General features: G+C 38.5%; 1 protein-coding gene across 7 annotated transcripts in view; it reads left to right on the top strand.

Moving 5' to 3' along the window:
- The window catches only part of ATE1 (arginyltransferase 1), a 182,316-nt gene that overhangs the window by 24,173 nt on the left and 139,953 nt on the right, over nt 1–18,190 (top strand). For 3 of the 7 annotated variants that reach the window (XM_048856321.2, XM_075131043.1, XM_048856319.2), the window contains one exon: nt 695–823. The exons of the other annotated variants lie outside the window; for them this stretch is intronic. In XM_048856321.2, coding sequence (XP_048712278.2) covers nt 695–823 — 129 coding nt within the window. The remainder of the gene's footprint in view (nt 1–694; nt 824–18,190) is intronic. 7 annotated transcript variants of the gene reach the window in all.

The following is an 18,190-nucleotide window of genomic DNA, read 5'->3' on the forward strand; positions in this document are numbered from 1 at the left end:
TTTCAGAGGGGTAAATCCTGAAGTAGAGTTTCATTGACTTAGATGTGAGTCTTTACATGAGGAAGGCAAGCATAATATGAACCAAAATGTGTGTGCAATAATTATCACATGCAAAAATTGCCTGTTGAGCTTTTACTGGAGTTCGTATAAAGCTCTTTGCTACTTACAGTTTAAAACAGTTTAAAAGAAAACAATACATTCTAGCTAAATTACATGTTGTCACTATTTCACACAATGAATGGACCTCATGTAATAGTTAAACTTGCCTGGTATATTATTTCTCTGTGAAGCAAAGCAAAAACTGGGGCAGGGGTGGGAGGGGAACCTAGGCAGCAAGTATTAGGGATGTGCCTCTAAAAAGAAGACTTTCAACCACACTCTGAACTATGCAGTCAAAATAAAATGTCTGTTATTTTGTTCTGTTTGTATTACCCAAGGATAAGAGGGCAGAATAAATTAGTACTTGCAGTATGACAGCCTTATATAAAATCTAATTTAAAATATCTATAATACTTTAATATCACACTCCTTTCAGGTTATGGGGTATACTTGCCTTACCCCATTTAAGATATGATGCTAATGGCTGCGGCTTTGAAATTGCTTTGAGGAGATCTTCCACTAGCCTTACCTTCAGGAGCATATAATCTGATAAGATGCATTTAAATATTTTGCTTGTATTTTCCTTGCTCTGAAGGTGAGGTTAGTACCTGTCTCCTTTGAAGACCCACAGTTCAAATCATCCTTCAGCCAGTCAGCTACTTTATTTGCCAAGTATCAGATGGCTATACACAAGGATACACCTTCTGAATGTGGCGAGTATGAGGTACAGTTCACTGCATGCACCTTTACCAATATTTTTTGATAATGTTCAGATAAGTGGTAGCAAAGGGTACCTTTGAACTAGTCTGCACACTGAAAACTGTACTGCTATTACAAGTTGGGAAGGAAAAAATAAAGCATTGTTGCATTCAGTATTTGTGCCAGGTTTTAGCTCAGAGGAAAATTTCTCAGCAGGAGAGAGACTGGATATGTTATTGCAATCATAACAAAAAAAATACTGACACCAGCAAGTAAATAGAGCAGTTGTACATGGTTTAATTAAGGAAATTTGCGACTGACATCTACAGTGAAAACAATGAATCGCAATGTGATGACTAAAATATTGTTTACCTGAGTTAGAAAATGTGTTAGATTCAGGATACTGTTTGGTAGCTGTGACAACTTCACATTTCAGATGCCATTCTTCGCTGTATTTTGACATGTTACTTCATTTTACAGCTTTTTTTTTTTTTTAACATCTCTGTTTGTTTTGTTTTTACTACATTGCTAATGACATCATATATGGTCTGTTTTTTCCACTGCGAAAGCCAAATTAGCATTAAGAATATGCTTCAGACTGGTGGTTGCACACTCAACAAGAATACAAAGACTGTGGAAGAAGCTTGCTTTTTAAACCCCAAAAAGTGTTTATCCGCTTTTAATCCTAGCTAACCACATAGAACGTAGGTGATTTCCTAAGAGGCGACATTAAACTTTAGCTAGCAAACTTTACAGAATTCGTGTCTTGTAATCTAGTTCTCTCTTTTCCACTGGGCACAAGTATAAAGTTAATATGTATCCCTTATCTAGTCAGAAACCTCTTCCAAAGTTATACTTAGCTAGAGCATTTCATTCTTAGGAATAAGATTGTACTAGCAGAGGTGGTATCAGATAACTCATGGTTGCTTTCCACCTGGAATAATAAATAGAGTAATTTTTTCATTTGTTTTCAGGACAAAAGTTTTTAAAACATTTAAGGGAGGTCAGAAGGGCGTTACTGAAGGATGTTGAAAATACCGGACTGTGAAGCCAAGAACTCTGATTTTTCACTTCATTTGATATCATAGTTTTTTTTATAGTTCCTAACATAGTGAAATCTGAATAATGTTTAGTCATTCCTTTCACTGGCATAACCAAAGGTGGTTATACTGCAAACCATGGAAAGCAATACTGGGGAAGTGGTCTAGTTTGGACTCTAATGTTCATGGTGGTTAGATCATGAAATTGCTCTTGCTTGGGGTATAATGACTCTTTCCAACTTTAATGTCTTGAGTTTTAGTCTGACACAACATCCCTGATCTTTTTCGCTCCAAAGATCTTGCTGACACACAGAAGCAGAGATCAGAACCTGCTACTTTTAATTTCGTCTTGTTCTTTATATTAAAAAATGAATGAAGAAGTCTTCATATCATAAAGAAGCCTTAAAGGACAAAATCAAAATAGCTATTTGATTTGCAGTTCATCTTTGAACTAGGGATCAGGAATTAGGGGTTGTCATAAATATAAAGGGAAGGGTAACCACCTTTCTGTATACAGTGCTATAAAATCCCTCCTGGCCAGAGGTAACATCCTGTTACCTGTAAAGGGTAAAGAAGCTCAGCTAACCTGGCTGGCATCTGACCCAAAGGACCAATAAGGGGACAAGATACTTTCAAATCTAGGTTGGTGGGAGAAGGTTTTGTTTGTGCTCTTTGTTTTACGTGGTTGTTCTTGCTTGGGACTGAGAGAGGCCAGACAAAAATCCATCTTCTCCAACCCATCCTAATCTAAGTCTCCAATATTGCAACCAGTTTAGGTAAGCCAGGCAAGGCGGATTAGTTTCTTTTGTTTTATGTGAGTTTTCCCTGTGTTAAAGAGGGAGGTTTATTCCTGTTTTCTGTAACTTTAAGGTTTTGCCCAGAGGGGGATCCTCTGTGTTTTGAATCTGAATACCCTGTAAAGTATTTTCCATCCTGATTTTACAGAGGTGATTCTTCTTTTAAGAACCTGATTGATTTTTCATTGTTCTTAAAATCCAAGGGGGTCTGTGTTCATCTGTACCAATTGGTGAGGATTCTTATCAAGCCTTCCCCAGGAAAGGGGGTGTAGGGCTTGGGGGGATATTTTGGTGGAAGACATCTCCAAGTGCGCTCTTTCCCTGTTCTTTGTTTAAAACGCTTGGTGGTGGCAGCATACTGTTCAAGGACAAGGCAAAGTTTGTACCTTGGGGAAGTTTTTAACCTAAGCTAGTAAGAATAAGCTTAGGGGGTCTTTCATGCAGGTCCCCACATCTGTATCCTAGAGTTCAGAGTGGGAAGGAACCCTGACGGGTGATATGAGACTCGGTAGCTCTTTGGACAAATGCGAGAGGTCTACCATAGGCTTTGATGGCTGTGGGCCCTGTTGATTTATTTTAAGAGGGAGATCTGAAAACAACGATTTGTAAAGATGGCTTGGTAGGAATCCTAATTTTCCCTGTCTCAAGGTATCAAGAGTGCCATGAGGCATTTATTTGAATTTCAGAGTGGAAAGAAGGTGAATTTCCAAGAACAACTTAGCGCTTCTTCATCTGCCTCATCCTTACGTAGAAATACAGTGTAATGTGATCCACTTGAATGATTTTACTATTTTTTTTCTTGATAGCTTGAGTATCAAGGCTATGTGTAGTTCCCTGCTTGGGAAGAAAGACCTAGTGCCTTATTCAAAGCTCATTGAAGTGAGTGGAAATACTTCTACTGACTCCAATGCCATGTTTCTCAAATGCATCCACCAGGGGCTTTTCTTGTGACCGCAGCCTCCTGGGTGATGAGTGGGGAAGGGCAAAGCAGCCATCCCTCCCCAGGGCCACCAGCAGGAGCTGGTCCTTGCTGTTTTCTGGAACCACAAACACGTAGGAGCAGGCAACCAGTGTGAGTTCCCCATGTTCGTGGGGGTGGTGGGGCTTGGACTTCGGCCCTGAGTTGGTGGGCGGCAGGCTCTGGCCGTGTGGCGGTGGACTCCATCCCCCAGCCGCAGGGCTTCAGACTCCAACCCTGGCTCACCCTCCCATCGCCCCTGGCCCGCCTTGCCTGCCTCCCTCCCTCCCTCCCTCCTCCCCATCTAGGGCTTAATTTGTCCCCCAGCTTGCTGGGGCTGAGTAAGTCTGCTGTGAAAATTGATATTAACAAATATACAAATATCACTTTTCACAGTAGCAGATTTACTAGCTAACACGTCTTTTTAAAAAAAAACAACCAAAAAAAGCAAAACATGCAGAGCATCTTATTTGTGTTTCTATTCTGTTTAGGTCCAGTAAGGAACAGACACAACTGTATATTACTTTTATTATTGAGTCTGCAAAAAAAAACAAAAAAAAACCCTACATAAATAAATTACCATGATTTGGACATGTATATGTGCATATTTATTTGTTTTTCCTAAAATTAAGTAAGTATTTTAGGAAAAAGTGTCAGTGCAGCCACCAGCAAGAGTTGGTGGCTGCACCCTGAGGCCATGAAAAAATTTGTTGTGAGAACCCCTGCTCTAATGACCTTGGATCAGGCCCCTTGAAAGCAATAGTAAGTCTCCTTTGGTAGAAGTCATTTTGGGAATTGTTTGCCCTTAGGATTTCTTGATCCACCATTAACATGCAATGAGGCAGAGCAGGGTGACTGATGAAGTAGCTAGGGGAAATGCAAGATGTTGTGTGACCACAACCAGTTGCTTCTCATGTCTGCTCCAGGGTGGATTTGATTTAAATCACGATTTAAATCACTAGTCAGGAAGACTCGATTTAACCTTGGATTTCTTCATAGAAGTGCATTCTTGTTGGTTGTTATAATCTTAATACATATTCTTCACAAGTCAGAGATAGATGTAGGTTTCATTTGTAGAAGGTACACACTATCCATTTTTTAAGTGATTTATTTTGAAATCTTTTCAGATTAGCTTCACAGCTATATCAGAAAATGAATGATTATTTGGTTATTTCATTTACCAAAGATAATTGAAGCAGATATTTATGAAGTCATTGGGAGGTGAACTATCTCCAGTTCAACAGGTTAAGCATCAATATTTGGAGGATTTTCTTGCGATGCTGTATTAGGAGGAGAACATCACCAGACAGTTAAATAAAACAATTTAAATGTCTAAAACAATGTTATGTATTCTGGATTTTTTTTCTTCAACAGCAAACATATAATATTTTAACAAAACAAGCATATGAATTTTTGAATTTAGTTAAACATTTGAGTTTTTTTAAAATCAGGTTTGTTTTTGTTAAAATAAAATATTAAAAAAAAAACCCCACAAAAATTAAATAGACTATGTCAGCCAGGTCAACATGAGAAATTTAAAATATTGGCTTCTGCAGCTAACTCAGTCATCTTCAGCTTCATTTTCCTGTTTGTTCATAGTCTGGAAAGGAAAAACAAGCTTTCCTGCTTTTTCAGGTCCCAAACGATTTCTCAGTTTGGAATGAATTAGTCCAAAGGAAGAAAATATTCTTTCTACGCCGGCAGAAGAAGCTGCTGCTGTTAAAAGTGAGATTATCACTTCAACAGTCTCTGAATCCAACTGCTTAAGTGACTTCCACCAGTTCACTGGTGTGACTTTCCTTAAAACATCATCAACAAACACAGACAGTATTTCTTGAAAGGTTCTTATTCCCAAACTGGGTCTCTTTTACGGCCTGCTGCCATTATAGGTTTTCTGGTATGGAAGATCTCAAATCAATGAAGTCTACACTCAGAAAGACCTCTAGACTGGAAAGACCTCTAGACTGGAATATGCTGCCCAAACAGTTTCACTTTTGTTTCTACTGCTTGTCCCTCCCTTCTCACATTTATCTCTAGACTTCTTCTCCTTGTCCAGATCTGTTCCGCCCCCAACAATCTTCTATTCATTGAACTTTTTGAAACTTTGCACTTTTAGAGAGAGATAAGGGATTGACTCTGTGTACACAGATTTGCAGAGGGACAATATGGTTGAGGTCTGTTATTTGTCACCTCTATATAGTTATTTTATTTTAAAAACATTTTTTCTATTAACAAGCATGTTTGAGAACTGCAAAACTAAGCATCTCTGATGGTATCTTCTAGACTGAGCACTGAGTCCCATTGGGTAGATAGAAAGATTTATCTAACTAATCTTTACAGAAGTTCCTGGAACCCAATCAGACTGCGTCCCTAATCCATGAACTATTGGAACTCATTTACAAAACTTTTCTTAAACATTACATGAATATATTGTCTCATACTATAGAACTATAATTTATAATCCCTATTCCATGATGAGAGAACTTTGAGCTGTAATGTAGCTTAATTAAAACTATCTTTAGACAGGTTTTTCCCTAAAAAAGCATTTTGTCAAAAAAAATAATCTGATAAAAAAAAAATCACTGATTTTTATTCACCCTGGTCTGCCCTGACTTAGTCGTTGTACGGTAGGAACAAACAAATATGACAAGAACCAGTGCTCGGACATTGGGCAGAGAGGGTTTTGTTTTGGTTCCTGAAGGAAATAGTCCACAGAGTGGATTCTGCATACTGTTTGTTACATATTAGAAGCCCCTAATTTTTCAGACTATGAGGGATAAGGAAGATGTCCTCAAGTCCTTGATCTGAGTCACTTGTAGGAGAAGATGGAAATCACCACATACAAGATTTAAGAGCTCTTAAAACACTCTTTTCTCTCCTCTTTTATTTATTTAATAAATCATGCAGACATTAAAAAAACCCACTTTCTGGAGCCAAGCACTTCCTTGAGTGAACGTAGAATTAATTCTCTCTCCCCTGCGAAAGGCCTCTTCTCAGGGTAGCCGCCAGAGTGGATGAGTTTAAACTGATAAAAGCTAAGTAATGCAGAGTAAAGACTGAATAAAGAACAAAGACCCCTACTTCAAAAAGTTAGGTCTTGTCTACATATTGTAGCACATATGGGTGTAGTGGATAATCTTTCTGCTCAGGAAGATAGTACCACAATTCACATATTTGGAGTATGGACTGGTGCCAGTTCAGAAACTTTTCTAAGTTTTAAATTCAGAAACCAACCTCCTGAAAAAATTATGGGACACATTTCACATGCTCTTTCAGGAAGATGATCCTGAAATGTTGGCATAGGTATATACTGTGTACTCACATTGATTATTTTTTTTTGTAGCTCAAATATTTCTCATTGCAGCAGATGGCAGTTTTAGGAATAAAATAATTTTGTGACTGACAGAAAAAACTAAAGATGAAAGTTGTAAAGTAGTTAATAAAACTCTTAATCTGTAAAACTGAGTACTGCTAATATAACATGAAAGAACATTCACTTCCATGCAGATTTAAGATGAGAACATGTCCCTTTACATCTGGATGTCAAATGAGAAGGGGGATAATGAGCCTTCTCTAAGAATATCAGATTGACTGGATTTCCTGTAGCATGGCACAGGCTGCAACTGTCCTAGCGCTCAAAGACTTTTTGAAGCACTGGCTGTTTAGTCCCATTCTGAGACCAGTGCTCAGTGCCCTCTAGAATATTCAGTTTAATTTCCTTTCCAACCATGGTTAGCTAAAAATACTAGAATAGTGCCTTTCATTCATACCTCTCAAACTGCTTTACAAAGGAAGGGAAATATAATTATCCACTTTAAGTTGGAGAAACTGAGGTGGTTGGTGGAAGTGGTTTGCTGTCAGAACAGGCTTTCTTTTTTGGTATGTTCCTTACTCCTAGGTTAGTATGTCTAACCATTGCAGTGATGGAACTGAATATCCTTCTCAGTTGCAGCTGAAGGAATTGTTCGCAGAGATTGTAAAACTCTCTGTGGGTTGGTCCTCATTTGTTTATTTTATGAGTAATATGCTCGTTCTGGAGCAGGTCCTCAGGGTTCCTCTTCAGCATGGATCACAAGGATTTGGAGTATCAAAATCTCAGTTTTCAACAATGGGCTTTAAAAGGAAAAACTCACTGGTGCTGGAAGAAAGACTGGAGGTGCTCTTTAAGTATATGGTCAAGAGTGAGACTTATTGACTGAGGTATTATTATAGATGGAATCTGATTGATATTGACATGCCTGCTGAAGAGTTTTTCTGGATACCTGAGAAAATTATCTCTAGGTCTTCCCCTCTGGGCACTATCCCTGAAGTTTCATTTGTTGAACTGGAATGAAATTGAACTGTAAACTTTGGATGATTTTGTAGAGTCTAATAAGCTGACCATTTCCCTTAGGCTTTTATGACGTCTGATATAGGCTATATCTACTCTAGAGAGCTTACAGCAGCACAGCTGTACTGCTGTAAGATCTCTTGTGTAGTCACTCTATGCCAATGAGAGAGAGCTCTCCTGTCAACATAATTAAATCGCCTCTAACAAGCGGCAGTAGCTATGTTAGTGGGAGAAGCTCTCCCGCTGACATACCACTGTGCACACTATTACTTATGCTGGTGAAACTCATGTCACTTAGAGGGGTGTTTTTTCCCTCAATCCTGAGCGACAAAAGTTTTGCTGACATAAGTACTAGTGTAGACATGGCCTTAGTCAACTCTTCTGGACGACTTCAAGTGTCTGGTCCAGCATGTATAGCTGTACTAATTTGAAAGAATAAATCTTGTATCTGGCTCTGGTAAATAGTGAGTATTTCATGCTTGACTTGAGGGCAGTATGTGAGTGGAACTTGTGCTGAGGCCAATACCCTTTTGCGCTTGCTTGAAAAGATTGCAAAAATGACAAAAGCCAGATATTAAAAATCTCTTATATGCCATGAGTTCCTTTATTATTATATAAAAAAGGATGCTTTTTAAGACTGTATTGCTAGATTTTTTTTTAAAGGAACTTTAACACTGAATTAAAAAGTTTCAGGAACTAGTTGACATTGGGGGGTGTTCTGGGTGGTTTTTAAACCTTGATTTAATTTGGGTTGTCTTTCCAAAACTACAGCTATTTGGTGTGATATTTTTGCTCTGTCAGTGTGCACAACTCTACCTGAGCATGTGCACGAGAGAGAATAAATGACAGTATTCTGAACAGGAAGTAAGTGTGGTGTATTAACTCTTGTTTTATTCTCTAATTTTTCTCCTTTCTTTTAAATTGAAAAGGCGAGCTTTGCCTTCCTAATAAACAATTTCTTTAGTGGCCCATAATTAGACGCTCTACCTTCCTGCTCTGTGCAATGACAGTAGAACCACAAGACTAACACAGTTCCTTTAAAAAGAATACCAGTTTGTTCAGTCGGGTTCAGTGACTAGCTACTAGTCAAAACTGACTGAAATAATTGAACAGAAAAGAGCTGTGTGTTGCTGTTGTCTGCTTCATCTGGCAGTCAAGTTTTTCCCTTCAAATTTTTTTTTTTTTTTACATTCTACAAGTGCAAGACAGTCTCCTTTTGGTTCCCAAATCTCAGAATTTATGTAAATTCATAGCTAGGCTAGTTGCAAGACTGAGCTCTACTTGTAGCAAAATATGTCATAGGTTATATATTTTGCTAATTTCTTGTTCCAATTAAGGTATTGTTAATTTTGGATATTAATCTCCAATAGGTTTGTCAAAGACCACAAAATTATGGTAGTATAGCTATATTAAATATAGAGCTGAAAGGAAAAGGAAGGGAGACCATTCACTTTTTAAAAAACATTCTGATGCTATGTCTCATAGCTTTGTTTTTTGCTCACCACCGTTGCCAATCTATTTCTACTGGACCATTGCCGGTATCAAAAATCTCTCTCTCTCTTTCTCTGTAAAATACATATTCACTTAACCTTTTCTCAGTTGCCAGTTACAGTATTTTGTTTCCAACCTCCCCTTATTCAGCAGTGTTCTGGAGACAGCAGTCTTTTCGCCCCTCTAGCAGCATCTCTCAGCATAGTCTTGGTGACAACTTTATTTCTAGTTTTCACCTCTGAGATTGCCATTCTCCTTGTAAGATTATCACACTTCTTTTGGACCAAAACTGAACAGAAAAATCTTTGCTGACTCACTTGCCAGTCCTGTTCTGAGATGGCTGTGTGCCCCCCCGTTCCTCGCCCCCCGCCACTATACATCTTGGCTACCAAATAACTTCTTGTACCTTGTGTTAACTTAAGCCCCAATCCTGCAAACCTTTACACATGTATTTAACTATACTACCTTGAGTAATCTTATTGAAATCAAAACAACAACTCTCAGTAGTAGAGTTAAGCACATGAATAAGTGTTTGCGGGATCAGGTCCTTAGAATTTAAACTCTTTGAACAGGGGCTCTCTTACTTTTTAAAAACCCTGTATTTTTACAGTACCCAGCACAGCAGAGCCAAACCATGGTCATAGCCTTTGGGTACTGCGGTAATACAAGTAATGATTCTGCAGGGCATTGAGCACATTCCAAACCCAACTTTCCCTCCACCCTCTCACTGTATCTTTCCATTCTTCCTTATGCAAAAATACCTTCTTCTTTGTCACTTTTGAATTTCAGTTTTCATTTACTTACATTGTGTACTTAAATTCATGTTCAACTTCCTTCCTTCTTTCCTTCCTGAGTTTTAGTAGTAAACTAAATGATCAACAATCTTGTCTTCTGTGCACTGAATACACTAAAATTTGTAATGTTTTTCTCTTCTGCCTCTTATTCATATATGCACCCAATAGAGTGCTCACTCGCTAATGATATTTTCACCTGTATAATTGAAATTTTGAAATAGTTAATGTACAGATATCGAAATAGCAATCATTTTAAAAAAGGCAGTCATTTTTAGTCCATTGTATTTCATAAGTATTTTGCTCAACATCCCTTTTATTTCCTTCTAAACAGCACATATAATCACCTAAACAAGACCTTAGTGTTACTTGTTGCATGATCGTTTGTTACACCATATTCATGGCTGAAACCCTAGTGTTAAAGCTGCTCTCATTTTGTAAAGATTGCGCTGAGCAACTATATATTTTATTTTCCCATTGATACGTTTCTTATTGATACATTGATAATTGCATATATGGACACAATATACTAATCAGTGAGTTTAGTAAACCTATGTTAGTTGTGAATCAAGTCTCCTTCCCTCTTTGTCAGTTAAAAATACTGTCTACATTATATGTCAACTTGTTGTACTCAAGTCAGTTTCAGGCTTTGTTTAAGGTTAGCGTCCTACTGGATTTTGAGCATTTGCTGTCAGTGTCTATCAATACAATGGTTTCTATGATTCATTGTAACAGATATGCTGGAGGTGAGAGTCCTGGTGGAGGTAATCTAGTTCCAAACCCCACTGATTGCGACAACATATTAAAAAAGTAATGTTCTGATTGGTTCTCTAGTTGAAGACATTTTTTCTGTGATATCTTCTTCAGAATCTTTATAGCTCTTCCAACTGGTGGGCAGAGAAAATGGTTGCTTTGGAGCATGCTTGCCCTTTGCCAAAAATGCTATAGTTTCTCCTGGAATCCAAGGTAGTTTTAATTGCCAACAACAATATTTTTTCATCTGTGCTTTCATCTTGACTTGAAAACGGCAACCATTTGGCACGTAAATCTTGCATCTATTAACTATTCCCTTTGTCTAGATTTGTTTACTATCAATTGCACTACCCTTGGAAGACCACTTAAAAGCTACAGACAGCAATGACGCTTGCTTGGAGATGTTAGCCATGTGTAGAGCATGTTACTCCAGTGCTTCAAAGTTTGCAGTGGCCATCTCTTTGCTTCCAGGTGCAATTCAAGTGCTGATGTTAATATGTGAAGTCCTAACTACTACAGGCCAGCCCTCCATATGCTCATTCTAATAGAGTAAATGAAGCAAGGTTCCGGTGGGGGGAAAAAGACATGATTATATGACTGAAAACTCTCAGTGCATTATAAGTAAGTAGAGGTGTATGTGAACTGGATTTTCTTTGCTTTGGGGAGAGTGTCATAAATTTGAGTTTTCTTTGGTTTTCTTCCAGAATAAAAGTCTTTGAAACTTTCTAGAAGCTAAAATTAGGAAAAAGTTGATCAAGACATTTTGTTTTGACAAAATCTAAACATTTCTTTCTGATTTTGACTTTCTTCATTTTATAATATGAAATAAACTGAAAAAGTAATTTCAAAATGGAAAATCAAAACATTTCAAAAAAGTTGAAATGGGATGTATTGACCTTATGAAATGCTTTTTTAAATTTTTTTTAGTTTCTAAATGAATTTTTATTAAAAGGCAACACACTTCCTCAAGATGCCATGCTTTCGATGAATCAGTGGTTTTCAGAGGAAAAATGTTCTATAGGAAAATTTCCAACCAGCCCTACACATGGAGGGCCAGAACTAGTGTTCCTGGGTGGTCTTGATTCTGGTATTTCCTGAGTTTTGGGTGCTTGACTTTCCAGTCTCAACTTTCTTTTAACATAGTTTTTATATATATAGGTTATTTTAAAAAGAGAAAAAATAAATTGTATTTTGTGCAATTGTAGGATATTTGAACATTCAGGAACTTTAGTATTAAGGCTCCAGCAAGGTTCACAGAACAAAATACAGACAAGAAATGGTGATATTTGACAGTTTTTATAACACAATTAAATCTGAAAGGCTTTAAGGGGGATAACAAAAGTCTCCTTTCTGACCCCAGGGTCATCATCCGACCAAATTTCAAGTTCCTGCTGCAAAGTATGGTGATGGTAGAGCTCTTAAAAAGAAAAAGTCAAAACATAGTTATAATGGAAAATGTTAGGCAATATGAATATAGAGTTTGCCTCCACTCCTTGTATCATAAATTTGCTACTATATCAGGCTTCAGCTTTCCTATAATCATACCTTTTAGTATGTAGAAAGATGCTAATGAAATCAGTGCTGCAAGGATTTATTTACAGACTTAACAAAATTATTTACTTATTTGTACTGAACTTGGGTGGTGGTTATGTGGGTTTGGTAAACCAAAGGAAATGATTCAAGCCATAAAGTAAGAGGAGAAATTACTAACGGTAGGAAAAAGTAAGTATAGATGTGACCTCTGTAATGAATAGCAATTTAACATGATGTTCTGATCACTGACCAAAAGTAAATTGCAATGTATATTTTGGAGAACTTTATCATACCGTACAGTGAACCGTAATGGATTTTGTGCAACCCTCCATTAAACAAGTTTTTAAAAAGTATTGATTTTTTAAATCAATGTCAGATGAACACAGTATCATTTAAAACGGAATTCTACAGATTACCAGGAGATCAAGAATACTATAACTGTTCAGACAAAGTGTAGTAAATGGAATTTTGTTCACTGATTGTGTTTTGAAATGTTTTTAGAGTTACACATTTGTATTTGTCTTTGAGTGAGTAGGAAGGAGAAGTGGTTTATGAACTTGTGATATTGTTTGGAGATGTGAGTAATTTTCATGTTGAAAAAGCAATGTGGTGGTAAAATCAACTCCATTTTTCTTAGGAGCATTAATCTTAATTTTCTGCAGTAAACTATTATAAACCTTGCATACACTTAGAAAATTTATATGAAAATATTGGCTTCTTTGTTAAACCCATACACAACTGTGTATTCAGAAATCAACTTGAGGTCAAACTCAGATGAACTATTCACTGAAAAGTACATTTAAACTATGATATTGTCACCTCCTTATTTTTCTTCATCTCAGAAAGACATCCAGTGGCTGCCAATATATAAATATTAGAACTTGCCTCTGAGCCACAATGACTATGAAAATGATAGAGTAAGATAGTTGCTATGAGAGAGTAAATAATTCACTGTCATGGTATTGAAAGTAGACAGTCATATTGTATTTCCATAATGAGAAATTAGTACAACAATATTGTTTGATTTATAAATGAATTAGATTTGTCTGACTCATCTAGCTTATTCGCTCCTCCAGACAAATGAGTTAAGTCAACTAATATCTAAAAACACTCCACAATTCAATACCGTTTTGCTTTCCAATGTGATCTAGAGGAATTCGTTTCTCAGTTCCTGTGGCTTTGCTAGGCAATGTTAGCAGAATATCAAAATACACAATGCAAACTTTTCTTTTGTTTACTAGTTATAGTTTCAACAACAGAGGGATTTGACAAAGTGTATGTGCGCTAGTTGGTCCAGGAGAATAAGGTGTTAATTCCAGTTTACCCCTCTGCTTATGCAGGTGCTCAGGGGAAAAGTTGAGTGACTCTCTTGTTACAGGGATTGGGAAGAGAGAGGGATTGGGAATTTCCCTGAGGCACAGGAGTCAAGGAGAGGTCCAAGAACACAGCAGAACCTGGTTGATATGACTTCCTGATGTGTGGCTTTGTTTACTTATTTAAAAAAAAAAGTGTGAATCAGAATAAAAAATGAGTTCAGGAGGTGTATAATGATTTATCCATACGTCTCCCATTGCTGTTATTGCAGTCTAGTTGTAGCTGTGTTGGTGCTAGGATATTAGAGAGACAAGGTGGAAGAGGTAATACCTTTTATTGGACCAACTTCTGTTGGTGAGAGAGAGATGTTTTTGAGCCACACATTGCTCTTCTTCAGCTCTGGGAAAGGTACGCTGAGCATCATAGCAAAATGCAAAGTGGAACAGATTGTTTAGCTTAAGTAGTGAGCACATATTGCAAGGGATCGCTCAAGCTAGAGGGGCCTGCTAACACCTCTGCAGACATGGGACAAAAAGATGGGGTTAGTGGGTGACAGATTGTTGTAATAAATCATAAATCCAGAGTCTGTTCAATCCATGATTTTTAATGTCTAGCAGAGTAATGAATTTAAGCTCCCAGGCTCAACTTCTGAAATGGTTGTGCAGGTTTCCTTTGAGGATGAGGACTGATAAGTCAGATGTGGCATGATCGCTTTGTGAAGTGATGTGGTACTTTTGTCTTCTATCATTTTCCTGTGAGTTCATTCAAAAGCGTAGGGATTGTCTGGTTTCACCCACATAGTAGTGGTTGGGGTTTTTAGTGCACTGGAGGAGGTATCCCACATGTTGTGATAGGCATATGAAAGGTGTGTTGTGGAGGGTGTTGATCACTGTAGCAGTAGAGATATATATGTCTGCAGGTTTTGCATCTGTTGTTCTGGCAGGGTCTGGTGCTGCTTTGGGTTGTTGTGTCCTGGTCTGTGGGGAGCTTGCTTCTGATGATGACTTGGAGGGTGTGGGGTGTTGTTTGAAGGCCAGAAGTGGGGGGGTCAGGAAAGATATTTCTTTCAGGATGGGGTCCCCACTGAGTAGACATTGTAGTCTGATATCCCGAATGAGTTCCAATGTGGAAAGTGAGAACGGGGTGTACAGTTGGAAGGGTTTTTCTTTTTTTGAAGCAGGTTCTTTCGGGGTATTTGGCTAGCCTATTCCATGATGCTATCTACTTCTGTGGTACAGTGTTCTTGTTTGGTGAAGGCGGTTTTAAGTTTGTTGAGGTGTATATCCTGGACTTCCTCCTCGGAGCACATTCTGTGGTATCTGAGTGCCTGGCTGTAGATAACAGATTTCTTGGTGTGTTCAGGGTGGTTACTGGCTCTATGAAGGTAGGTATAGTGATCCATGGGTTTCTCATGTATGGTTGCCTGTATGATTCCATTGTTGAAGCTGATTGTGGTGATTATTGCAGGGGACTGGACTAGAAGACCTCTCGAGGTCCCTTCCAGTCCTATGATTCTATGATTATTGAAAGTCATGAAGCTAGCACCCTGTATGCTACTTTGAAAATTTACCCTGCCTGTTTGTATTGTGAAAGGGTATCCAAAAAATAATTAATATTTGTGATTGTAAACTTTACTAGGGGTGATGGATATTCCTAGTTTTTCAATGTAATATGCGTTACCAACTTAGTTACTATACTATGACTGTAATGCAGGGAGAAGAACAAATTATGTATACATCAAGTATCAAATGATTGATAGAACTGCTTTGAGTAAAAGATGTATAAATGTAAGCCTTTCATTTTATGTCATACAGTAGGTTATCAGCTAGTGGTAAATAATGAATAACTGAAAAGATTGTTAAGTTTTAGTGAATAAAGATCTAAACAATCCTTTAGGTTCCAAATTCTCTGCTGGTGGTGTTGAGTGCAGCTCCATTGATTACACTGGAGTTTTCCCATTTACACCAGCAGAGAATTTGGCCCTTTCTATTTGAGTATGTTGATAGCATGAATTATGACAGTTGTTGCTACCCTATAGGGACTGTGCCATTTTGTTACTATGTTCTTTGGACAACTCCTTGAACTTTTAAGTTTATGGACAAACTGTTGAATGGTGTGGGGCATTAAATACTATACTAGCATATCTAAGTGATTAGTTAAAACACTGAGGAATCTGTCTCCAGCTTGGAACCTTCAGGGACATTCTTAAAGTAGATGTAGTGAGTGCAAACATTTGTAATCACCGTATACCAATATGAATTCTGAATAACAGTCAAATCATACCTTTGTTAAAGAATGTTCAACACCCAGAATGGACTATAATTAAAACTCTTACACCTATGATTGGTATGCAACAGTTGACAATTCGTAAGTTTTTGTTGTTGTTGTTGAGGTAACTGCCCTTCTCACAGAAAGTACTGTACACTGGCTAGAGACACATGAACATTTAACAAAAAAAATTTGAAAACCCTCCAAACGACAACTGGCCTCAAACTGACCTTTTTTTCAGTTTTTTCTCCTTCTGTACTGACCTCAAAGTTAGGGTTAGAAGAACTCCTTAACTGAGAGAGAGGTTGGAGAATGCGATTTTCTATTTCACACAGTCCCTAGAAACAACAGTACCTGGACAAGGAAATTGCATGCCTGGAAGTGAAATAATTTATTAGTCCCTACTGTCTTACCTTATTGGTAGGGAATATGTTTAAGTGACAGATCACTGTCCATTGTTCTAGCTGAACTACATTAGAATACTAGGGTAACCAGATAGTATTTGATGCTTTAGTGCTATAAATTCATGACTGCAACCAGGCTTTGCTCTCCTGGGTTTAATTCCTGCTGGTCGTGTTCCAACTTGATGTTGGTTAGCAACCCACACCCCAACTGTCTAAAATGTTTGGGGGAATCCAACATCAGTGGCAAGTGCCATATTTGTAAAGGGTTCAAGCCTCGCTCTAAGAAACATTGAGCAGCTAGGCTTAAGTGTCTTCTTATGGAGTCAGTGTTTTGCCCTCTATTACAGCTGTCATGTTCAGATTGGACTTTGTGTGACAGCCTTGATACGGAAGTCTCCGCTTGTGACGTCTTCAGCACCTTGTTCTCTGTCTCTGATACCAATGAAGAGACACATCTTCCAAGGACTCAGTACCACAATGAGCAAGATCATCTGTACTAAGGCCAACTAGAGGCAAGGACTCTGGAAGAAGCTCTGATGGGAGACTCTTCCCAAAGCATCCCTCATCTAAAAAGGGGGATTGTAGACTCTAACTGGTGTCATGTCAGTCGAGGTTGAATCCTGAAGTTTGCGTCAAGCTCAGGACTCAATACTAGTACTGATGATGTTGGAGGTATACACAGCTGTCAGTGGCCTTCCTGGACACTGTAAGGTATCCCCCATCCTGCTAGGATCTCCTCTCACCTACCTCTGTTGGTTTTCTCGAGGGTTCACTGAGAACATGCAGGCAACATTCCTCAATGCCTGGTACCGGGATTGGTACCAAGAAGCTGGAAGTTGCGCCGAGAGCTCCTCCATTGCAAGAGACTGACCAGACATTGCCTCAGCATCCTGGTGCATCATCATCTTCATCAAGAGAAGAGGCTATAGAGATGGTGAGCAATTCACCACTTCCAAGGGATTACAGGGCTCACAAGAGCCACTTAAAAGGGTAGCATCTGTTCTGGGCTTTCAGGCAGAAGAGGTCTGTGAGAAATCCAACAAGCTAATGGATATATTAGCTTTGGCGGGCCCTCCAGGGTGGCACTCCTGATTAACAAAGCAACTTTGGAGTGAGTCAAAACACTTTGGCAAACCCTTTCTTCCCTCCATCCCACAGCGAAATGGGCAGAAAGGAGATATGTCCCTTCTAAGAATTTTGAACACTCCAATTGTGGCAGCAGCTAATGAACTGGGGCACCAAGTGTTGACCCCAAAGAGAAAGGAATTGAAGAGACTAGACTAGTTCGGCTGTAAGCTTTATTCAATGGGAGGGCTGCAATTTAGAATTGCTAACTAACAGGCTCTTCTAAGTCGCTATGACTACTCTCTGGGAGAACATGATGAAGTTTAAAGGAGCAGGAAGGAGTTTAATGTGATGGAGGAGGAGGACAAGCCGGTGGCCAGGACAGCTTGGAAGTGGCTGAGTCAGCAGCTCGAACCAGGGCATCTGCCGTAACTATGAGAAGATGTTTGTGGCCACAGTCTTCAGATTTTCCTCCATAAGTGCAGCAGGCTACCCAAGACCCCTGAAGGTCCCTCCCTCTTTTCAGGAAAGACAGAGACGGTAAGGTACAAAGTAGACTAAACGATTCCAGGGCGATCCTGAAGTCATTGCTTGGAATCTATACACCAGTGCTGAAAAGGAAGCAGTTCAACTGGCAGCAGATTCTCA

This window comes from Caretta caretta, chromosome 7 (assembly GCF_965140235.1).
Source record: "Caretta caretta isolate rCarCar2 chromosome 7, rCarCar1.hap1, whole genome shotgun sequence".
Classification (NCBI taxonomy): Eukaryota; Metazoa; Chordata; order Testudines; family Cheloniidae; genus Caretta; species Caretta caretta.